Source organism: Acartia tonsa, chromosome 12, assembly GCF_053477335.1.
Source record: "Acartia tonsa isolate MP-2025a chromosome 12, ASM5347733v1, whole genome shotgun sequence".
Classification (NCBI taxonomy): Eukaryota; Metazoa; Arthropoda; class Copepoda; order Calanoida; family Acartiidae; genus Acartia; species Acartia tonsa.
The window spans coordinates 47,723,181-47,749,608 of record NC_137271.1 but is presented as its reverse complement, the minus strand read 5'-3'; the positions used below and the strand labels follow the sequence as shown (position 1 = coordinate 47,749,608).

The 26,428-nt window shown below is 33.0% G+C and overlaps 1 protein-coding gene across 1 annotated transcript in view; it reads left to right on the top strand.

Moving 5' to 3' along the window:
• The window catches only part of LOC145333965 (gamma-aminobutyric acid receptor subunit alpha-6-like), a 162,902-nt gene that overhangs the window by 109,665 nt on the left and 26,809 nt on the right, over nucleotides 1–26,428 (top strand). The window contains exons 12-16 of the mRNA XM_080179226.1: nucleotides 1,110–1,166; nucleotides 3,724–3,809; nucleotides 4,332–4,420; nucleotides 13,867–13,959; nucleotides 24,119–24,185. Of these exons, the coding sequence (XP_080035352.1) occupies nucleotides 1,110–1,166; nucleotides 3,724–3,809; nucleotides 4,332–4,420; nucleotides 13,867–13,959; nucleotides 24,119–24,185 (392 nt within the window). The remainder of the gene's footprint in view (nucleotides 1–1,109; nucleotides 1,167–3,723; nucleotides 3,810–4,331; nucleotides 4,421–13,866; nucleotides 13,960–24,118; nucleotides 24,186–26,428) is intronic.

The window sequence follows — 26,428 nt, the reverse complement described above, 5'->3', positions numbered from 1 at the left end:
GCGAAGCACTGAAACGGTAGGACAAACGGACATTAACACTTGTATGGTATCTGAACTGAATAATCAGAATTTAAAAGTATTAGAGTCGAAGCAAAATTGTAAGTAAATTTGTTGAAAAAACTGCTTGAAGCAGGATAATGTTTATGGACATACTTACATTTTTGGACTTGATTATAGAGTTGCTTCGCTTATAATATTGTTCGTTGTTGTCCCAGGAATCAATATACCAAAAATCAGATCAAACGGATAATTAGAACACTTGAAAATTTGTTGTTAAAAAAGTAGAAAAATCAACATTTTTAAAATGGACGTACGGACATTCTGGTAATGATTATAGAGTTGCTACGCTTTCTAAATCGTGCCAAACTACTACAGGAATCATCATGCAAAGTTTGAAATCGATAGGACAATTCTAACATGCCTAAATAACGAATAAAAGCTATCTATCTCGGACGGACGGACGTACGGACGGACGGACGGACGTACGGACGGACGGACGGACCGACCCTAATTATAGAAAAGCTTCGCTTTTAAAAATTATTTTTAATCAAAATAAATAGTTGTAGTTGTATAGATGCATGTGATGTAGTTTTGTTAAAAGCCCCTTCTTAGAGCTATTAAAGTGTGCATTCTAGTAATTTTTCTTTGATGATTGTCCAAGACTTAATTTGGAAAATTAGTCAATGCTTTTCCGTGAATAGTTAACCATATTTCAGCGGGGGTGGGGGAGGGAGGCCGGGGGGGCTGTAATTATTCTAATTTGTGAAGGGTAGGGGTTAGATTTATAATTGATGCAATTTGTTAAATGAAATATAACTAAACTCCTATATAGTATGCTTATAAATATTTTTTGTACAAATGGTTCTAATGGGATTCTACAGTCCAATGCCCCCACCCTCTCTGGAAGATTTTTTTATAGTCCAATTTCCCCTCCTTCCCTGATTAAACTAAGCCACATCATTTAAAGTAGTAGGATATTTTTGTTCTGAAGACCTATATAACTATTGAAATGATTTTGTTTTTTTAGGCGAGCTTCACTTAGCTCCTATGATGGTTTTAGGCCATTCCATTTTCAAAATATTTTTTCTAATATTATATTTATATTTCAGAATGACTATTCTTGTGACAGTTTTTCTTGTGTTGGTCAACATTTTCAACAGGAATATATCATTTTAAAAACTTGAAATAAATGGCAATTACATATGTTCATAATTAGAGCAGCAATAACAAGCAAAAAGTTAGTATAAGAAAGAAAAATTAACTTTAATTAAAATAAACTCATATTAAATGTTCTTTGTATTAGATTAAAAAACTGTAATTTACTTGTGTTAATTCAGCAGAAGCCACCGTTCGATTTAAAATTCAAAGTTGTGAGAAAAATATTAACTATATGCGTGTTCTTGAAAGTCTCTGGAATGATTCCTAATACAAACTGCCTTGTTGGCCACTGAAACGCCTTGTTTGTTTTGTCTGTTTTGCAATGATTATTGGAAAGTCTCGCAGAGTTAGGGATCCCCACAGGTTTAGTGACTTAACCCTGCGGGGATAACTTATACCCAATATAGCCTAAACTTGCCTGTAAAAAACGAATCTCCCTCGGCCCTCCGTTTTCAAAATAAGAAAGAGGTGGGTTCCAGTTCTCTACAGGCACCAAATTAATATAATTACAATTTTCTTTGATGACAGACGTCTGATTAACATATCTCAACAGACAAACATTTATTTCAGAAGACGAAGAAAGTCCCTCAAAAAAAAAAAATCTGACGTCATAAAATTGAGGGATGTAGAGAGGAGGAGGGGGAAGGAAAACCCGTAAAAAGAGATGGATAATCCCTCATTTTTATGACGTCACATACTCATTTTTTGAGGGAATTTCTTCATCTTTCATGTACTAGACAAGAGAAATAGTTTCTTGTCTGCAATTGAAGATATGTATCTGGAATTTGTTTTACATGTTTCTCTTTAAACAGGGATCTATGGGAATAAGACAATGGTCGATAAACTGATGTACATCCCAATTGACGATGCACACAATTACCTCTTTGTAAATTACAATTTGTGGAAGAAGCTCTACTTAATGAACCATCCAACCAAAATTCCATAAAAGTCCGTAATAAAACTTTGTGGACTAGTGTAATAAACAGCCCATTGTCCACTTCCTCCCTGTTTCAATCCAATAGTTATGATATTTATCTGAAATTTCTTGTTGTCTTTTCCAATTTCCTTGTTGTAACTACTTTTATATAATTCATAATTTTGTACATTTGGTGATATGATCGTCTGAGTTAGGATGCTGTGAGTATTGGTGCAAAAAATATGACGTAACAAAAAAAATGAGAGTCCACTTTAAATTTTACCATTAGTCAATAACGGCCTCTCATTGGCTAATTTTTTTTGTTACGTCATATTTTTTTGCACCAATACTCACAGCATCCTGAGTTAGTTAACCCTTAACGGGTTTGCGCTCAATGGGATTATCTATCTCATTTTCTGTTTGTGAAATATAAAGAGCTTAAACTAAGTATTTAGAGCAAAAGTATTTGACTCTAAAGTATTCTAAATATGTTACCAAAATATTCTATTACTACATGATAGTACATCCTTATAATATATATATAGGTGTTTATAAGGACCAAATAAACAAAGGTATTTAAATAGAAGGGTGAAGGAAGCAAAATATGACTTTGACTGACTTATTATATTGTATTGCAAAATTTCGTAGCCATTTCATATGATCCTAAATAATATTAGGTCCATCTTTAACTCAAGGAAAATTGCCAATATTTCTGTGTTCTCCCCTAAAAGTGCTTATCGAGCCCTGAAATCCACGCCCACTTGTTATTTTAAAATAAATTTAGAATAAAGGCATTCTTTTTCTCCTGTGCCTTACACCTGCAAGCCCCTCCTCTTAAAAAAAATAAAGGTTTTTTTTAGTGATCAACTATGCACTTTAAGGAAACTGCCAATATGTTTATAATGAATCTCCAATGATTTATAATCTCATTCATTATATTCATCTAATTTATAAATAAGATTACTAAAATCAGGATTCGTCAACAAAAAAGGATAATAAATGATAATCATGAAACTTAAAAACTCTAAAGGGATAAGACAATGGCCGATAAATTGATGTAAATCCCCAATAATGATACACAAAATAACCCTTATCACCAATAATTTATAATCACATTCATTATATTCATCTAATTTATAAATAAGATTACTAAAATCAGGATTTATCAACAAAAAAGAACACATAATAATCATGTAACTTAAGCATGGATCTAAAGGGATAAGACAATGGCCAATAAATTGATGTAAATCCCTAATAATGATACTAAAAATCACCCCTTTTGTAGATTAAAATTATTGTTTGAAACGTTTGAGCACTCAACTTATGAGCCAACTAATCAAAATTGAAAAAACGAACTTAAAGTTTTTATTCCAACAGATAAAATGTGATTATAATACTTTGGGTCCCAGTGTACTTAAAAGTCCTATGTCCCCTCCCTCCCTGATTAAAATTCCCCACTGCACTGGATGAACGAACTGACCAATAAGTGATGTCTAAATTAGCAAACTAAATTGAAGCCAATTTTTCCCCTGTCATAATATCCACTTATTCATGTGTCTAATGTTTAACGAAGAATAGACGTATATCAATTATAGAGTAACTGATCTAATAATAAAGAATCCAAAATGATATATTTCTAACAGTATAACGAGTAATATACCCAAAGCCGAAGGTCTGACAGCCATTGAGGGTTTTATTATAGTCTGTATCATATTTGTGTTTGGAGCTTTAATAGGTAAATTCTTATAGATAGATAGATAGATAGATAGATAAATAGATAGATATACAGCCTTTGAAGGTTTCATCATAGTCTGTATTATATTTGTTTTTGTAGCTTTGATAGGTAGGTTCTGAGAGATTGATAGATTGATAGATAGATATATATATGGATAGATAGACAGCCATTGAGGGTTTCATTACAGTTTGTATCATATTTGTTTTTGGAGCTCTAATAGGTAGGTACTAAGATAGATAGATAGATAGAAAAATCATAGATAGATAGAAAGACAGACAGTCATTGAGGGTTTCATTATAGTTTGTATCATATTTGTGTTTGGAGCTTAAATAGGTATGTACTTAGATATACATATAGATAGATATATAGATAGATAGATAGATAGATAGATAAACAGACAGACAAATACACAAATAGACAGACAAACACACAGACAGACAAACAGACAGACAAACAGACAGACAAACACACAGACAAACATCATGTTACTTAATATTAAAATTAAACATCTATATATTTCAGAGTATGCTGTTATATTGTTCCAGTTGAAAATAAAAACGTCAGCTCCACCTAATTTATCAAAGAGAAAGAAATATAAAGATATGGATGATGTAAGTAGATAGATAGATAGATAGATTGATAGATGTATGGATGTATAGATGGATAGATAGATAGATTGATAAAAAACACCTAATTTATCAAAGAGAAAGAAATATAAAGATATGGATGATGTAAGTAGATGGATAGATAGAAAGATAGATAGATAGATAGATAGATAGATAGATAGATAGATAGATAGATAGATAGATAGATAGATAGATAGATAGATAGATAGATAGATAGATAGATAGATAGATAGATAGATAGATAGATAGATAGATATATAGGTGGATAGATAGATGGATAAATACCTCAGCTCCTCCCAATTTATACAAGAGAAAGAAGATATGGATGATGTAAGTAGATAGATAGAGATATAGATGGATAGATAAATAGATAGATAGATGGATAGATGGATAAAAATATTAGTTACCAACTATTTTGTCCAAGATACGGATAATGTAAGTAGATAGGTAGATAGCAGATAGGTAGACAGATAGATTTATAAACAGATGGATATAAAATACCTTATCTATCCAAGAGAAAGAAATATAAAGATATGGATGATGTAAGTACATAGATAGATAAATAGTAAAAAAATAGATAGTTAGATAATTAGATAGATAGATAAATACAAAGTTTTTTTAAGCTATACCTTTCCTTTTTGTCTTCTATACAAAGCTATTATTGCATAGAAACGTTTAGTGCCAAAAAAGTTAAATTAAGTTAATTATGTTTTTTTATTAAACAAGCTTAATTTTTGCTTATAAGTAGCGTAGCAAAAGTAACAGGATCTGTGTGTGCCTGTCTATACCGAAGGAATTCCCCGAACTGCAGGACTGATATGGTTCTCCTATAAAATGTAAGTTCTGAGAAGGTTTTTAACTTTTACTTTTTGAAACAAAACTTAAAAATGTGATGGGTCGAATTCCACCCTTTCCCCAAACCCCCATATCATGTGCCCCTAGAGTCCTAAAGGGGCGTAGCCGCTAGTAATTACATAAGTAAATGATATAAAAACATTATGCTTTACCTTAGATTAAATTAAATCTTCTAGGATATTCAAAAATTCATTATTCAATAGAGATAAAGGATAATTTTCATATAAGCGAAACTCTTCTACAGTTAGGTTCATATGCCTGTGCGTTTTGGACCGAATAGCCATGGATGGAGGGGACATTAGGCTGTTTATCACACTAGTCCTCAAAGTTTAGGAACTTTTATTGAATTTTGATTTGTTGGTTCAATAAGTTGAGTGTCCTAACGTTTCAACCACTAATTTTAATCTACAGAAAGACTAATTTTGTGTTTGATCCTTTGGGATGAACATCAATTTATCGGCCATTGTCTGATCTTTTTTTAGATCTCTGAGAATAGCTTTAATCAGGGTTCGGAAGCCGCGCTATCAGCCGCGCGGCTGCGGCTGCGGCTGCGGCTGCTTAAAGTTATGGAAGTGGCTGAGGCTGAGAGTGGCTGAGGCTTAGTGCGGCTGAGAGTGGCTGCGGCTGAATGCGGCTGAGGCTTAATAAGAATTGGGGTGGCTGAGGCTTACAGTGGCTGAATTGGAATTTTGTGGCTGAGGCTTCGAGCGGCTGAGGCTTACAGTGGCTGAGGGTGGCTGAGGCTTACAGTGGCTGAAGGATTTGTGGCTGAGGCTGCGGCTTACTGAAAGCCGCGCGGCTCATAGCGGCTGCGGCTTACAGTGGCTGATTGGAAAATTAAGCCGCGCGGCTGAGTGAGGCTGAGGCTGAGAGTGGCTGATAACATAATTAAGCCTTGCGGCTGATTCTGAGGCTGCGGCTTACTGAAAGCCGTGCGGCTGAGGCTGTGGCTGAATTAAATTCAGCCGCGCAGCTGAATGCAGCTGCGGCTGAATACAATATTAAGCCTTGCGGCTGATCTTATGGCTGATTATAAAATAAGCATTGCAGCTGAGGCTTCGGCTAAATTGGATTTTTTAAATGCATTTTAGGACATTTTTTGGAGAGTTGAGGGTGGTTAGGGGTTGTGAGAATAAGAGTGGAGGGAAGAGGGGGGAGGACAGCAGGATTTTTTCAAATGTTTGATTCAGAATTAGTACCCAAATTTTATACTGGTACCCAAAGTTTTATACTGGTACCCAAAGTTTATTCTGGTACCCAAAGTTTTATTCTAGTACCCAAAGTTTTATACTGGTACCCAAAATTATATACTAGTACTCAAATTTTATTCTGGTACCCAAAGTTTTATTCTAGTACCCAAAGTTTTATACAGGTACTCAAAGTTTTATACTGGTACCCAAAGTTTTAGTCTGGTACCCAAAGTTTTAGTCTGGTACCCAAAGTTTTATAATGGTACCCAAAGTTTTAGACTAGAACCCAAAGTTTTATACTGGTACCCAAATTTTACTGGTAACCAAAGTTTTATACTGGTACACAAAGTTTTATACTGGTACCCAAAGTTTTATACTGGTACCCAAAATTTTATACTGGTACCCAAAGTTTTATTCTGGTACCCAAAGTTTTATACTGGTAGCCAAAGTTTTATACTGGTACCCAAAATTTTATACTGGTACCCAAAGTTTTATACTGGTACCCAAAGTTTTATACTAGTACCCAAAATTATATACTAGTTCTCAAAGTTTTATACTGGTACCCAAAGTTTTTATACAGGTACCCAAAGTTTTAGACAAGTACTCAAATTTTATTCTGGTACCCAAAGTTTTTTACTGGTACCCGAAGTTTTATACTAGAACCCAAAGTTTTATACTGGTACCCAAAGTTTTTATACAGGTACCCAAAGTTTTAGACTAGTACTCAAAATTTATACTGGTACCCAAAGTTTTTTACTGGTACCCAAAGTTTTATACTAGAACCCAAAGGTTTATACTGGTACCCAAAGTTTTATACTGGTACCCAAAGTTTTAAACTGGTACCAAAAGTTTTATACTGGTACTAAAAATTTATACTGGTACCCAAAGTTTTTTACTGGTACCCAAAGTTTTATACAGGTACCGAAATTTTATACTGGTACCCAAAGTTTTATACCGGTACCCAAAGTTTTATACAGTTACCCAAATTTTATACTGGTACCCAAATTTTATACTGGTACCCAAAGTTTTATACTGGTACCCAAAGTTTTATACTGGTACCCAAAGTTTTATACTGGTACCCAAAATTTTATACTAATACCTAAAATTTTGTTTTAATATTGGTACCCAAAGTTTTATACTGGTACCTTAAGTTTTATACGAGTACCCAAAGTTTTATACTGGTACCCAAATTTTATATTGGTACCCAAAGTTTTATACTGGTACCCAAAGTTTTATACTGGTACCCAAAATTTTATACTAATAGCCAAAAATTTATTCTGGTACCCAAAGTTTTATACTGGTACCCAAAGTTTCATACTGGTACCCAAAGTTTTATACTAATAGACAAAAATTTATTCTGATACCCAAAGTTTTATACTGGTACCCAAAGTTTTATACAAGTTTTTTAGCAGTAGGAATTTATTTCAACATCTTTAGTTATGATGCAGTACAAAGCCTATCAACTCCCAGACGACGAGCCGATGCGCTACATGTTGAGCCACGGTCGAGGGTTTCTATGACATTAACTCAAGGTCCAAGGGGAATTATATCTTTCCTTTGCGCCTGTTCATGTTGCACACCTAGCACCTAGGAACCACTTAATGTCTTCAGTTATAATGCAGTGTCTGCGCGAGATTCGAACCTATTACATCCCTGATGACAAGCAGATGCGCTACTTGTTGAACCTTGGGGAACCAATTCTTTCCTTTTCTGTATTAGTTTAAGTGACATCTATCCAGCAACCAACTTTTTTTTATTGAACTACCTGCCTGAAAGTTTTATGGTAATGAGTTACGCCTGTTTATGAGCCAAGGAAATCCTCCTACTCCAACTTTACATGTTGCACACCTGCCATAGCAGCAGTAGGAACCATTTAATGTCTTCAGTTATAACGCAGTGTCTGGCCGAGATTCGAACCTATTACCTCCCTGATGACAAGCAGATGCGCTTCTTGTTGAACCTTGGATAATTAAGGGGAACCAATTCTTTCCAATTTAAGTGACATCTATCCAGCAACCAACTACCTGCCAGAAAGTCCTATGGTAATGAGTTACGCCTGTTTACGAGCCAAGGAAATCCTCATACTCTAACTTTACATGTTGCATACCTGGCATAGCTGCAGTAGGAACCATAGAACGTCTTCAGTTTTTAACGCAGTGTCTGGCCAAGATTCGAACCTATTACCTCCATGATGACAAGCAGATGCGCTACATGTTGAGCCATGGTACGCAGGTTAAATTTGTCTTAAAAATAATCGTCTTTAAAATGCTTATCATATGTACACTTGCAATAAATGTATTTGTCATAAAAACTTACCTCTTATGAAAAATGTTTTTTTTTACAAAAGTGCTTTTTATTACAATTATTCATGGGTATAATTTTTATGACTAACTTTTTATGTCACATAATCTTAATGACAATGTAATTATGAAGTTATTACAAAAAATACTAAACAATAGGTACTGGAAAAAGAAGAACTGAATTAAAATAATTTTTTGGGGGGTAGGGTGATTTTTATTGGGTGGGGAGGGCCGGGGCGAGTAAATCCCATTTTTTATTTTGGGGTGATGTTTAATTTTTTTTCTAAGGCAATTTTTTTCTGGTAGTGTGATGGTACCCTCCCCCAAAATAGTTGTAAACCTTCCCAGTACCTATAAGAAACTACCCTGAATAGGAGCACCATATCGGTTTAGTAGTTAGCGAGATCCTGTAGTACAAACATATAGACAGACAAACAAACAGACATCATAATACTTAATGATCTAAAAATAAGACAAATTTTCATTTTGAAATATTGGAGCTCTGATAGCTTTTTGGTACGGTAACAGCTTTGAACCATCTATCATCCGGGTTCGAATCCCAGAAGAAAAAAAAATTTGGGGGGATGAAGGGTGACTTTTATTATTTTTTTATGGGAAAATAGGGGGGAGTTTGGTTGAGCACCCACCAGTTTTAATTTTAGTTTTTTAAAAAATTCAAAAACTTGGAAAAGGCAATTTAAAAAGTTTTCATTAGTTCAGTAGTTATCGAATTCTTAATCTACAGACAAAATAACTCTCCATACTTTATACAAGGTTTTAGAAATAATCATATGTAATTCTTGGTGGAATTGAACAGAAAACCTTTCTTACACATGATGGTGCACTAACCCTTAGAACATAGGTGTAAAGCAATTTTATATTAAAATTTAGTTAATAATATTACAAATAAAGTAAGTTTACCTAGAACAAATCTCCTCTAATCTTTTTTTACACATTATATCCACCCTCCTTTTAAAATTTTTTTTCAACTTGAGAGGAAAATAACTAAATATAAATGAGAGGAAACAAAAATTATTGTCCATTGTCCCAATGTCCATAGCAGAATAAAAACTTTAATCACATTCAATTCTTGGTAGAATTGAACCAAGAACCTTTCCAACACACGACTGCCACACTAACCCCTATACCAAAGGTGACAGAAATTTTGAAGAAAAATTTAGGTCTAAATATCACAATTTAATAAATTATTGGGTGCTAAATTTCATAGGTATAACTCTTATGTACATACTTTTAAAACCTGTTTTAATATGTAATGAGTTAATGGTTAAAGGATACTAGTGGCTGCGCCCCTAAAACCTCTAGGAATACTTAAGGGAAGCAAAAATAATTTATTTTGAGGGTCATCTTTTTTTGGGAGGGAAAAGATACATTTCCCCAAAAAAATTATAAACTTTCCCTGGATCAATAAGAAGCTTCACATTACCACTTTATATAATAGAATATGTGGATATATTAAAAAAAAGAAAATTTGTTAATAAAATTATGGATCTCATTTATTGGCCAGTTCATTTATATATCCCATAAGAGGGGAGAGATGGATTAAAGGGGGTGTATGGGGGTTATTGTTATTTTAGCCAGCTGAGATTATTTCTTTATCAGAGTACATGAAAATATGGACAACATCAAAGTAATAATATATCGATTCATGTATTGCTTATAAATTCAGAAATTGTATAACATAATGATAAAGATAAAGAAACATTTTTTTTATAATAATTGCAGTTTCGAAAATAAAATCAATTTTAGTAAGCATCTTTGTAAAATAAACAAAATCGGATGATATATGATAATCATTTAACTATTTCAATCTATCGAGTACATAAAGATTATGTAGATTTTTTTGCATATTATACAGGACAATTTATTGCATTTTACAGACCTTTTTTTAACCAACTTTAAAAAGTAAAATACATCGCTGTTTAAATTTTTTTTGTTAAAAAACATATTAGGATAATTTGTGTTCAAAATAAACACACACACACACCCTCCCCCAATCTTAATTTAATTATTTTCATTAATTTAAAAATACTATGAAAAAGGAAATATGTATAAATCTTTTTTTTTGCATAACTTTTTCAGTGTCTCTCATCAACCACAAAGTATTAAATACATTTAAAATTGAAGAAATATCTAAGTAGGAGAAGCTTAATTATATAGAACAAGTATTGCGTACCTAAACGGAAAAATAATAGAGAAGCTACTATATAACTTGAGTATCACAAAAATTGATTGCCCCCTGTGAGGTTTGAACTCACGGTCCCTAGTTTACAAGACGAGTGCTCTACCATTGAGCTAAATAGGCCACTTGTACAATAAAAAAAATTTAAGATAATACAAATTCATAGTGAATATTAAGTAAATTCTGAAAAATTTGTATCTTTTAAAAACAATAAAATTAGGCAAACGTCAGTAGGGCAGTTACCCTATAAATAGTATTCAATATTATTCATAAGTATTAACGTTCAAAAACGTATTGCTCCTGGTGAAATTCGAACTTATAACCCCGGCATAACAGTGTAGAAAAACCGTGCGCTAACTGATTGCGCCACTGGAGCTCTTACATTACAGGTTCAAACTTTTTGTAGTTGTTCGAGATGGTAGTTTCTATGTTGTAATTTTAAAAAAAACTTAAGATAAAATTTTCATAAAAGAATATAAAAAAATTTAAAAGTATAACATTTAAAAAAAATATTTTTGGGTGATGGAAATGTCTGACCCCCACCCCAAAATTAGCTCAAAACCATCCAATGTCAATATATATATAACTAGCGGCTACGCCCCTAGAGGCCTCTAGGGGGCACTTGAGGAAGAGAGAGAGTCAAATTTAATAACCCAATTTCTTATTTTAAATTTTTAAAGAAAAGTAAAAAAAAAATTTTTTTTTGGGGGGGGGGGGAATTTTTTTTTTTTAGGGGGGGGGCCTCCCCCCTCATTTTTAATTTTAGTTTAAAAAATTTAAAAAAATTTTTCTTTTTTTGAGGGGGGGGGGGATTTTTAATTTTTTTGGGGGGTTGGGGGTGTCCCACCCCCAAAAAAATAGTTATAAACCTTCCCAGGACCTATGAGAAGCTACCCTGTTAAGGAGAACCCGATCGGTTCAGCGGTTAGAGAGATCCTTCGGTACAGACACACAGATACACAGGCACACAGACATCCTGTTACTTTAGTAAAAGGATTCCTGAGAAGGACAACATTGTCAGTTCAGTGGTTGCTGAGATCTTAAGCTTCAGACAGACAAAATTAAATGAAAATTAAGCCCCGCGGCTGAATTGACGGCTGAGGCTTGTACTAATTTAGCACCTGCGGCTGCGGCTGGGGCTTACAATATCTCAGCCGCGCGGCTGTGTCAAAGCTGCGGCTGAATTTAAAAAATTAAGCTGCGGCTGAGGCTGCGGCTTACAAATATCAAGCCGCGCGGCTGCGGCTGCGGCATAATCATAACTTTGCAGCTGTGGCTGAGGCTTTCTTGAAGCCGCGCGGCTGAGTGCGGCTGCGGCTTCAAATTATTAACAGCCGCGCGGCTGAGTGTGGCTGAGGCTTCCCCAACTATAAGCCGCGCGGCTGATTGCGGCTGAGGCTTAGAGGGGCGTTGGCTGAATGAGGCTTAGTGCGGCTGAGGCTTAATGTGGCTGAATTGGAGTTTTGTGGCTGAGGCTTACAGTGGCTGAGGCTTACAGTGGCTGAATGCGGCTGAGGCTTACAGTGGCTTATGTTTTCTTTAAGCCGCGCGGCTGCGACTAAGGCTGAGGCTTATTGGGTGGCTGAGGAAGCCGCGCGGCTGATTTTGAGGCTTCTCGTAAGCCGCGCGGCTGATGGTGGCTGAGGCTGAGGCTGCGGCTGCGGCTTCCGAACCCTGGCTTTAATCTTTGATTTGATCAAATATAAACTTAGTTTTAAGATTTATGTAGCAAAAGGAAATGTTTCTAATGATTTCTTGAACTATTAGGAACAATGAATTATTTTTATTACTATAGGGCAAGCTTAATCAAGATATTTCTTTTACTTTTCGTTCAATTTTTGTGATTTGATCATCTTTGCTTTTATGGATGTTGTCATCTTTGTTTTAATAGAAGCTTCTTAACCCTATATTATAATGTATATATAATACGTAGATATATTAACAGGGAAAAATTTGTCGTCAATTTAGGTTTTCTAATATTGGCCTTATTTATTGGTTAGTTTATTTTTACAGTAGAAGGGGAGGGGATGGGAAAAAAATTAGCCAGCTGCAAATACCACTTTATCAGATTAGATGAAAATCTGACGCAACATCCAAGTAATAATATATCGATTATAGAAACAAATTAAACTTTTCATCCAAATTATTCTTTTGTCCTCCTGATTATCTAAACTTCTTTTTAGATTATTTGTTTCCTTAAAGTATTACGTTGTGTGTATGTCTATTTGTTCGGTATGATCCAGAAAACAACGAAATTATCCTAGGGAAACCAGTTTTGTTAGCGGGGTAGCAAAACTGGTATTATTTTATGATTTTTTATTTTAATATTCGTAGAGAATTGTCTGTTATACAAAGCTTCATATCCAGTAGATATTAATCAGTTTGGAAGTCATACAGGAAAATTACTTTGTATCAAAGTTAGGGTTTCTAAAGTCTTTTATGTCTAAAGGAAACCCTTACTTCAAGGCTAGCCTATACATGAACCATCCTGGGACTTGTGTTAAGCTTCCCCAAATAGGATAATTCAATTGGTTCAGTAGTTATTGAGATGTTTCAGACAAAAATCCTTAATACTTTAAAAAATAGGATAAAATTATTTCAGTCCTACTGAAAATCAAAGATTCAATATACATAGATGTACATTTGGTTAGGAAAAATTTAACAAAAAAATTAGCTGTCATAAAAAATTAAAGACTGTCGGATTACCGACAAACTGACAGGCTAAGTAAATGATGTACAAGCAATTAATAAGTTTAGAAATAAAAATAAATACAGCAGACTGGCGAACAAACAGACAGACATACAGACATTTTGAATTATGAGTTTGCTACTAAAAAAAAACTAATTTCGAATTTATCAATATAATCAAATCTATTACTTTTTTAGGTGAAAAGAGCGTTTTTGAAGATCGATATCAACGGGGATGGAAAATTGACGAAACGAGAGCTGCTCAGCGGTAAAGAATTCACTAAAGAAGAGGTAATATAAAACTTTTTTTGTGTGTGTGTTGACACGGGTTCGAATCTTCAACAAAATCGAGTCATACTAAAAAAAAGTTAAATATAAATAATTATTGATTGTTTTGTTTTTACTTAAATCTGAAAATTCATAAAGAGTTATCCCTTTTAACATCTTATTATCAATTTATATGCATTTATTCATTATTTACCCAGGGCTCGGCAGCCACGCATTAACCACCTGTAGGTCTCAAGAAAATGAACCTTTTTCAATCCAAAAAAATCAACTATAAGTGAAACCTGACACAAATATAATAATCCTTTTTTCAATAAAATTTAAAGCATCCAAATGGGTTTTAAATTTCAAGCTTAGTCACAGTTGTCGCGCTGCTGCTGAGACCTGAGCTGGATCTTTAAATCATTTCTATGGTGCGCCAAATCGGGGCGCGCCGAATTTCAGCCAATCACAACGCGGCATTTCATAAAATGCTGTGCTCTCATTGGTGGAATGTTGGCTCATCCCGATCTGGCTCACCACTAAAATGATTTAAAGATGTGTATAACCCTCCCCATCCCTGGACAAATATACATTTTTTACATATTTTATGTTGACTTTTTAGGATTACTAATCCATTTGTTTTTAGGTGTTTTTAGGATAACCACGTCATAACTAATGACTTTTAAAAAGGGGCGCAACCGCTTTTTTTATGATTGTATGTATGTGGGGGGGGGGGTGTATTATTATCTAACTAAACATTATCTATAATACAAAGTAGAACGATGTCTGTCTCTCTGTTTGTCTGTCTGTTTGTCTGTAGCGAAGGATCTCGCTAACCGCTGATCCGATCGGGTTCTCCTTTACAGGGTAGCTTCTCATAGGTCCCGGGAAGGTTTATAACTATTTTCTTTGGGGGTGGGACACCCCTACCCCCCCCCCAAAAAAATGAAAAATAGGGGCAAAGCCGCTAGTAAACTATTAAAGAAATTAATTTTGTAATTTTCTTTATCTACCTTTCTTAACAATGTATGTTAATGTATGTGGGTGTTATGTGTTATTATGGTGCAGCCGTTTCTTCATAAGGATAAGGCAAGAATAATGAAAAAAATGTATATTAAATTTTGTAGCAACAATAAAAAATATCAACTGCAGCTTTCAGAACATTCTAATAGCACAAAAAAATGTATATACATGAAGTACATATACAATCTAAAGAACATATTATATGTCTCAATGTAGGGTAATATATCTGTATAATTAGACAGATGGACAGACAGACAGACAGACATAACTGTATACCTGTCACAAGTATCCATTATTCCTGTGGATATATATAGAGAGAGATATGGTTTCATTCTTGCAGAACATGTTATAAGTCTCAAGGGAGAGTAATATATATCTGTATAATCAGACAGATGGACAGACAGACAGACAGACATAACTGTATACCTGTCACAAGTATGCATTATTCCTGTATATATATATATAGAGAGAGAGAGATATGGTTTCATTCTTGCAGAACATGTTATATGTCTCAAGAGAGAGTAATATATATCTGTATAATCAGACAAATGGACAGACAGACAGACAGACATAACTGTATACCTGTCACAAGTATCCATTATTCCTGGTTATATATATAGAAAGATATATAGTTTCATTCTTGCAGAACAGGTTATATGTCTCAAGGGAGAGTAATATATATCTTTTTAATCAGACAGATGGACAGACAGACAGACATACATAACTGTATACCTGTCACAAGTATCTATTATTCCTGTGGATATATATATATATATAGAGAGAGAGATATGGTTTTATTCTTGCAGAACATGTTATATGTCTCAAGAGAGAGTAATATATCTGTATAATCAGACAGATGGACAGACAGACATAACTATATACCTGTCACAAGTATCCATTATTCCTGTATATATATATATAGAGAGAGAGATATGGTTGCATTCTTGCAGAACATGTTATATGTCTCAAGAGAGAGTAATATATCTGTATAATCAGACAGATGGACAGACAGACAGACAGACATAACTATATACCTGTCACAAGTATCCATTATTCCTGTATATATATATATAGAGAGAGAGATATGGTTTCATTCTTGCAGAACATGTTCTATGTCTCAAGATAGAGTAATATATCTGTATAATCAGACAGATGGACAGACAGACAGACAGACAGACATAACTGTATACCTGTCACAAGTATCTATTATTCCTGTATATAGATATATATATATATAGAGAGAGAGAGATATGGTTTCATTCTTGCAGAACATATTATATGTCTCAAGGGAGAGTAATATATCTGTATAATCTGACAGATGGACAGACAGACAGACAGACATAACTGTATACCTATCACAAGTATCCATTATTCCTGTATATATATAGAGAGAGAGGGATATGGTTTTATTCTTGCAGAACATGTTATATGTCTCAAGAGAGAGGAATATATCGGAAAATATATAATCAGACAGACAGACAGACAGACATAACTGTATACCTGTCACAAGTATCCATTATTCCTGTATATATATATAGAGAGAGATATGGTTTCATTCTTGCAGAACATATTATATGTCTCAAGAGAGAGTAATATATCTGTATAATCAGACAGATGGACAGACATACAGACAGACATAACTGTATACCTGTCACAAGTATCCATTATTCCTGTATATATATATAGAGAGAGATATGGTTTCATTCTTGCAGAACATATTATATGTCACAAGGGAGAGTAATATATCTGTATAATCAGACAGATGGACAGACAGACAGACAGATATAACTGTATACCTGTCACAAGTATCCATTATTCCTGTATATATATATAGAGAGAGATATGGTTTCATTCTTGCAGAACATATTATATGTCTCAAGGTAGAGTAATATATCTGTATAATCAGACAGATGGACAGACAGACATAACTGTACACCTGTCACAAGTATCTATTATTCCTGTATATATACAGTATGACCCTCGAAAAAGTATTTTTTAGCATCTGCAGCCCTTATTTCTCAATGAATTATTAAAAAATGTATATGTCCTTGTTCTCTATAGATTTCCACATAAGTAGATATAAAAATTTTAATTTTACCTCCATTAACACCGGAGATTTTTAGAGCTAAAGTTTTGAAAAAGTGACTGAGAAAAAGAATTTTTTTGTTTCTCATAATTTTTGGATGGTTATATTATGTTTTTCTGGCAACTGAAAAATAATACACAAAGAAAAACAAGTTAACTAATTATTTCTTTTTTATTCCACCAAAAAATATCAATTTTTAATGGCAAAAAATACTACTGAATGAATTGATTATTTGCAAATTTTAGGTTATTTATTTACCCTTATTTATAAAAAGGATTAACTATGACAGTTGCTCCGCCCCCTTTTCTGACATCTCAATCATTTAACAGGGGGGTAATTAAGTGTTTTAGACAAAAAAAATCATTATGTTCTAATTTTATTTTCTTTATAACTTTTTTGTTATTAAAGTTAGGATTATGAAACAAAAACAATTTTAGATTTATTTGGTTTTTAAATCTAAAACAAATTTGCCTAATAAGTAAGTTTTTCAAAATATCATTAAACTAAAAAGACTAAAAAAATATGTGTAAAAAATGCTTTTTACTCAAAGCCTAAATTTTTTATTTCATTTTTGTATAAAGTTTCTGCTAGTAACAAAAATAAAAGGACTTCTACCTTAATTTTGCTAAAAAAAGTCGTTTCATGTTAAAAGTTACTTTTTCCTCAGTCACTTTTCAAAACTTTAGCTCTAAAAATATCTGGTGTTAATGGAGGTAAAATAGATATTTTTATATCTACTTATGTGGAAATCTATAGAGAACAAGGACATATACATTTTTTAATAATTAATTGAGAAATAAGGGCTGCAGATGCTAAAAAAAAACTTTTTCGAGGGTCATACTGTATATAGAGAAAGAGATATGGTTCCATTCTTGCAGAACATGTTATATGTCTCAAGAGAGGTAGCGTACACTGGGTAATTTCCCTGAAATTGACAAGTTGACCAATATAACCCCCTGTTATTATCTGTTATTTAAATGTCCGTATGGTTGCTAGTAGCGAAGCTACTCTATTATTAACGTCTTATGTCAGTCAGTTCGTCATCCTGTGATTATATAATGTTTAAATGCTTTTTAAATCATACCAAATTGTTTTAGGAATTATCATGTAAAGTTCAAAAGGAAAATTAATAAAATGAATAATATACAGACAATCTTACTTTGAATTTTGAAAAGCTTCACTATAATGAAGTAGATAGGGGAAAGAAAATGTCAAACTTTTTAACCAATAATTATAATGAAGATAATGAGTAATTTTCTTTGATATTATTGGGTATGAACAACACTTTATTTCCTGTTGTCTTATCCCTTAAGATCCCTGATAGATATTATTATATAAATAAACTTTATTATGTGAAATTATATAAAATTATGAAGACAATAAAAAAGTAATCGATTTATTATTATTTGGATGTTGCACCAGAGTTTTATGTACTCTTACAGCAAGCTAAAATAACATTAACCCCATCAACCAACTTTAACCAAGTGACCAATAAATAAGTTTCATGTTAGCAACACAAATAGACGACAATTTTTTCCCTGTCATAATATCCCCATATATTCTACATCCATTTACATAAAATTAAGAAGACAATAAAAAAAGTACAAAAATTCTCATGACAAAAAAACCTGGGATCTAAGGGATAAGACAATGACTGATAAATTGATGTACATCCCAAATGGTAATACGTAAAATTACCCCATTGTAGATGAAAATTAGTAATAGAAACTTGTAAACACTTAACTTAATGAAACAACCTTTTAAAATTCCTCAAAGTTGTTAAGTCAACGAATAAGAAAACGTTATTATAAAACTTTGGGGGCAAGTCTAATAAACAGCCCATTTTCCCCTCTCTCTCATGACAAAAAGAAATGAAGAAATGTTAACAAAAGAGAAATATGCATAACATAACATTTTTATACATTATTCTCTCTTTCTTAATTTCTCCAGAGGTTTACATATTAGAGTAAGCCGATTTACAAAGTTTTCATTTGTAATATCATGGTGAAAAGTTTTTAAATAATTTGTGACATTGTTTATATAAATTCATGTTTCATATCTTTGATCATTTTTGCTGTTATCTAATAATTTATACCTATATTTTTTTATACAAAATGAATTGAAAATGATTGCTAGTATCAAAATATAACTTCATGTCTTAGAATAGTGGTTTTTTAACAGGTTGAAAAACATACTAACATATTTTTGGAATGTAATCTTTATATACGTTTTAGACCATTATCTAAAAAAACCAAACATGATAAATAAAAAAGATTATATGCCTTCCCAGATTCGTCTGCAGATAAAATATTCATTTACAAAGTATAGATTAGATATTGGCCAAATAAATCCACAAATGAAGATTTGGCAGAGTTTTTTCTATCTCATTTTCTGTGTGTGAAAGATAAAGAGCCAAAAATCCTTGACTTTTTAAGTATGGGTATGACACACCACTGAGAGTTGGAATTTTTTGATTATCTCCATCCTGGCGGGCACAGGATGCCAGCAAACCTGGCAGGGTTATCCAGGTAAAGAGCAAAAATATTTTTTTGACTAAAACAAAGCATTTTATCATACCAAAATACCAAAAAAAATCCTCTAGTAGTACATCCTTATATGAAATACAGGTGTTCAAGTCACTTTTAGGTTCCAGGTATGATCCTGCAGGTCCTGATCCCTTAGGTCTCCAGAAATCTTTAAAAGGCTCCTGTGGCTGCTATTTTTGACTTAAAGACTTCAAATTTTAAACTTAAGCTTTTCTTACATGTCTACATAACGTATTATAATTTCATCCGCCGCCGTTTTCCCGCCGACTGCGGCGGCTGGTAGCTGCCAAAAACAGCTGCAGCCGCTGAAATTTATATTTTGATATTTCTAATGTAAAATTTACATAAAGATAAACATTTTCTGGAAAAAAATTTTCTTCTAGCTTCAAAAATAAGAAAATTACAGCCATTTGAAATTTAAAGTAAAAAAAGACCTAAAAACAAAGGTTATTTAGCCCTCTAGCTCTAATTGAAACTGAGATAATAAGGGGGGGCATTGTACGCCCCCCCCCCCCCCCCCGACTGATTAAGGTGCGGCAAGGGGCCCGACTGTAAAGGGTTAAATATTGTGTATAATTAGTACATTTAAATTTTAAAATCGACCCATCCTATCAAATATAAATACTCTTTTATTCTCTAGTGAGATTAATACCCCCCCCCCCCCCCAAATAAAAATATAATGACAAAAATATATGTTGCAGGAGTAGCTGGACAAGGTGTCTCAAAAATCAACCATGTGACGTCATAAAAATGGGGGAGCTGACAGGAGAAGTGGGAAAGAATTTTCCTAAAAAAGAAATGGATAATGGATGACGTCACATGGCTGATTTTTGAGACACTTTGTCAATGTCCTGTTACTTACAGGAGGATGTCTGTTGTTTGTCTATTGTGGTTAAGACATAATTCTAAAGTTTTCCCTTGCAGTATTTACATGTGTCAAAGTTGACTGTTTTTCTGAGCCAAAATCCTTTATAATTTATTTTGGAGGTTATTTCCCCCCTCTATTTGCTTTGCCCCTAGGGCTAAGTATCTAATACTAGGGGTTATGCCCCTAAAGGCCTTTTTGGCATGGTAAGAAGCTTTCACCCATTTTAAATCTTTTTTTTAAAGTAAAACAAATTTTTTAAAGTAAAACAAATTTTTTTCTAGGGGCTATTTTTTTTGGGAGAGTCATTGTAACCTTCCATAAAATAGTAATAAACCTCCCCAGGACCTATGAGAGGTTACATTGTAAAGGAAGACCAGTGGTTCAGTGGTTAGCAAGATCTTACGGTACAAACAAACAGACATATAGCTACTTTTATTCTAGGATAAATTTGACACAGGAAAAGAACAAGAAAAAAGACTGACTAAAGAATATGAGCATAATCTTATATAACACAAGAATGTCAACATCCACAAGAGCGAAGCGCTGAAACTGAAGGACAAACGAACATTAACACTTGTAGAGTGTCAGAACTGAAAAAGCAGAATACAAATGTAGGATAATCATATGACATAAAAAAATTGATGTTAAAAAGGTTAAAAATTAACATATTTTAAATGCACGTATGGACTTTCTGGTAATGATTATATAGTTGCTAGGCTTTAAAATCGTACCTAACTGTTATTTTTAGAAATCATCATGCAAATTAAGGACATAAGGACAGACGGACGGACGGACGGACTCTAATTATAGAAAATCTTTGAATGTCATAACTAAGAAAAGAATATAACATGATAACAACCAAACAAATGATGTTAAAACTTTTCTCTCAAAAGGCGGTTTTTATAGATTTATTAACACATAGAATCACATTAAATTTCTTTCAATGTCTAGACTGTGATTGAATTGTAATAATAAAGTGTTGAAATATTCAAGGGAATGTTGTATGTAAGTTTGTCTCTCTTACTTATTCACTTTTCTCCTCTCTTCTGGTGGGTTTCCCTTAAAGGTACCTTGTTAAACACCAAACCCCCCTCTCCCCTCATTTTGAAGGTAGAAAGTAGTTTTTGAATTTTTTTATTATTTTAGGGTTGGCTAAGAAAAAGAAAAAAAACACCCTTCCCTCGATTTTAATTTATCTTAAAAATAATTGGGATATAAGGGTATAAGTGATCGACATGCCCTTTTAGCATCCTGTAAAGTTTAATATATAATTCCAAGTTGACTTTTAATAGTCTTTTTACTATGATTCTAAGGCCTTTCAAATTACTCCTTCTTTAGACCGAAATTATTGGTTAAAATAATACACAATATCTCAGTAAGATATAAGTAAAATATAAAAGTTTTTAAAAAATTAAATTTTTCTTTTTAAAGCAATTTTTTTTAACTTAACTGAAACAAAAAATTGGATGATTCGAATTATCCCCCCTCCCCCCCACTGAAATGCCACTTGCAGCGTCTAGGGGCGTGGCCGCTAGTGTATGATATTATACATGATACATATTGGTATATGATTTCTAGCAGATGTTGAACAGACCTAAATTAAATTGATATTGAACCAGCAAATGAATATGATTATGCAAAATAGGGAATTTCCCTCAATGTTTTGCTGGACCACAATACCCCCCCCCCCTGTTTGATTTGAATTTTAAACGAATATTTGTGACAACTTTTACTATAACCCTCTTTGATGGATTCGAACCTGCAACATACTGAGATGGGTTTTTGAAAGAAGAACGCCGCATTTTATTATGAAATTATTATGAAAATGCCTCGTAGGATTTAAACAGAGTATATAACTATTTATTTAATTATTTCGCTTTTGTTGGTATGGCTTTTATAGAAGAAAAATAAATAATCTTAAATTAATTTTCGCTGTATATTAATTAATGCATCTTTTTAGAGCTATATTAGACATTATACAAATGGCTGAAATAATAATTTTAAAATTTGGAATTCCTTCATAATAATTTCATAATAAAACGCGGCATTCTAAATTCAAAAACCCATCTCTGATAAAGTACCCAACATTCTGAGAGAAACTTGGAATGATTACCAAAAAATACTGTAAGCAATATCTTTATTTTTATTCATTATGGTGATTATAAACTTTGCATGTTGATTTCTTTGACAACAAGGTAAAATTTAGATTGAGGAGTAACTCTATAATCAATCATTAACAAAAGTTTTCCATATAAGGCTTATCCCTTTAGATCCCAGAAGGTTAAAAGACGAGCAAAAAATGTCCGCCCATAAATTCATAAAGCTATAGGAGAAATGAGACTTCCTCATCTGCTATTAAAGTTGACCTCTTTTTTTTCTTGTCAACACTTCCATTATTTTAGCCCATTAATCAGCTTTTCAACCCGTATTTTACTGATTTCCATAAATCTTTTATGTTCAATTTTAAAAAAATAAACACACAATTGAATATACTTTTTACAGACATACTTACATTTTAAATGTTTTACTTTTAAGTTGTGACTAAATCATGCTATTAAGATAGAAATTGATAGGACAATCTAACATGCATAAGACCAATTCATTTATTGATTGATAGAATGACCAAGGACGTACAGACAAATTCACAAAGTACATAGCTTCCCTACCCGAGCATATGAATTTAATCAGATCCAATTAAAATCATACATCATGATATAAAGTTTAAAATCAATAGGACAATTCTAACATGCATAAATACGCAATAAGTATATAGCTCCTACCCAAGTAAATGAATTTGATTAGATTAGAGTGTGAAAACAAATGTCATGATAAAATTTCTCATATTGAAAATTCATGTCTGCCAAAATTACAATTTCAATTTAACAATGTACTAAAAACACAATTTTGTAAATTGGAGTTTTTAGCAGCGCGATTACTCTACAAATCTTATATAAAATTTCTTCAATTGGATATTCCAGTACGGCTTTTAAACCAATTAATATCCTCTTAATTAATCAACTTGCTTTAAGCCATACGAAAAAATCATCTATTATGCAAAGTCGTTTGGTTTGTGTCCATCCGTCTGAAGCCTAAGATCTTGGTAACCAATTAACCGATTTGATTCTACTGTTTAGGGAATATAACTACGGGTTCTGGGGTGGTTTTAAGCTATTTTCTTGGGGCTTGGGACAACCCGCCTCCCCCCCCCAAAAAAAAGGTGCCTAATTTTTTTTAAATTACCTTTTGGGGCAAAGCCTCTAGAGGCTAGGGGCGAATCCGTGAGTGTATAATATTGTATTACAGACATTATTCTAAGAATATTAAAATAAAGATTATAAAACTAATACCAGTTTTGTTAGACTGTGATTTCGGCCCCTCGGGGCTTACTAAACTGGTTTTAATCTTTAAATTTTTCATTTTAATATCAGCGGAAAGCTGTCTATAATACCATGCAAAAAATAACTATTATAATGTATTTAATTTATAATCTTTATAACTTTATAGTTTTATTTCTAATAGATTAGGAAGCCTGGATGACAAAGGAAATCAGCATCTCAACAACCAGTGGAGCCTCCACCACCAATTTGTTTCCAAAAACAACAAGAAAAAAAAACACTTTTGAGTACGGTATGGGGACACTCAATCTCGCTATCTGTTCAGATTGAGGATATATTTGCGATGGCCGACATGGACGGGGACGGTGAAATTGAGTTGACCGAATTCACAGGTACATTGTTGACCGGCCGGGTTGACGGCGACTGTCGCGTCGCTGGTGACATTCGCGAGGGTGTTAGCGTTCGCGAGCGATGCTGGCGACATTTCGCGCGAGTTGGTGTGGAAAATATTGTATTCTTTTCCCTCTCTGTTCAGATTGAGACAATCTTCGAGTTGGGCGACGTCGATGGGGACGGCGAAATAGAGCTCGGAGAATTTATAGGTATAGTGTATCCATCCAGATCACTCTATCACTACTATCACTAATACCTCTCTCTGTCACGTGACAAACTCTCTAGTAGCTAAATTGTCACATGACTCTTTGTCTTGTTTGTGATGATATACAGGGAGGGAGGGAGGGGACATTGGACTATAAATTACACTGTTACCCAAAGTTTGAATTTGCCGGTTTTGGGTACTTATGTCAAAAATTTTAAAAATTTAAGTTGTCCCAAACTTTGAAACCATTTATTTTGACTGTAGAATGGAATAATTCCAATTACCATTATTAAGTATTAATTTATCGTCCATTGTCTTATCCCCTAACATCCCTGCTAACAAAACACAGAATTACATAACAAGCGCAGCGCAATTATTACAAACACAGTGTGTTCTTGTGTGAGTGGCTCTTTTTTTTAGCGCATTTTCTTTTAGTTCTTTTTTTATCATCTTGATTTAAAGGATGTGTTTGAAATGTTCATAGGACAATGGATGATAAATTAATCTTCTCCCACAAATTCTAAAGTCCATAATTATCATGGAGGGAGACGATATTGGGCTGTTTATTACACTAGTCCCCAAAGTATTATAATATTGTTTTCTAATTCGTTGGTTTAGCAACTTTAAGGATTTTGATCGTTGGTTCATTAAGTTGGTTGTCCAAATGTTTCACTCCACTAAATATAATCTATAGAGGGGATATTTTTGTGTAGAATCATTGGGGATGTACATAAATGTATCGACCGTTGTCTTATCCCTTTAGATCCCTGATACTTATTCCTTTAGTAGCTGAGGAGAAAATTAGTATAAGAAAAAATAAAAAAAATGCCTTATTCATTCTGAGGGAACAAAATGGAGAAATTATTCTTTTTACCTTCATAACTTTGCCTTTGGAAGCTGAAAAGATTTCAAACACTTCCTTAATTCTTTTTTTTTATTTAGAAATACTTATTTACCGCATCGTATTATAGGCAGCTTTCCGCAGAGTTAAAAATAAATAAGTTTTGTTAGCCTTGAGGGGCCTAAGGGTTGGGCTAATAAAACTAGTATCAATTTATGATTTTTATTTTAATATCCATGGAAATTTATCTGCAATACGATGCTATACATGAATTCTAAGTATGGCTAAAAACCGGTTCTAATCCAGCGGAAATCAATCGATTTTGAAGCCATACTGGAAATTCAATTTTATTTCAAATGTGTGTAGGAGTATGTGTATGTGTTTCTTTGTCCGTGATTACATATTAAATAGGCAGCATTGTTTTTAACCTAACCTAAACCTATCCTTTTTAGTTTTTTCATTAAATAATATAGCTTAATAATACCTCTTTATATAAATTTGCTTTTTATGCTTTTATTTTTTTATTTATTTACTGTTTCTTGCTTTAAAAACTTTATTTTTGATACTTAGATTTGGGTTACTTAAGGGTTAGTGTATTCTTGTAGAGCCCCATAAGGGCTAGAAAAAATGATAACAAAAAGAAAAATCAAAAATACGACAGGCAGACACACATCCAATTATCTAAGGGGTTGGTTGTTTAAGTATTTTTTATTCCATAGAATTGAATATACACAAATATAAACATTAATATTTAAAAAATAAAACAAAAGTAAAACACAATATGGTTTTTTTTCTGGAGACGATTTCTCTTAGTTGGGTGGTGGTACATTTGCCTAAAATAATTATAAACCTTGCTAGGACCTATGAGAAGCTAGTCTATAAAGGAGAATCATATCGGTTCAAACACACCCTGTTACTTTTATGTGAGGATATAAAGCCAGTGCTTATTTATTTTTATTACCTAACACCAAATTATTATAGTTTGAAGCCACTCTATAACTAGGATGTATGTCCATCCATTATGAAACTATATATTTGTTCGTTTCCTTACTAATTTCAGAAGCATAATTTGGAGGGAGGAGACATTGGACTATAAATTACACTTGTATCCAAAGTTGTTATAATCTAGTAGTGTTCAAACTTTTTAACCAACTAATAAGTAACTTTGTCTATCATTATGTAAAGATGTAAAATCA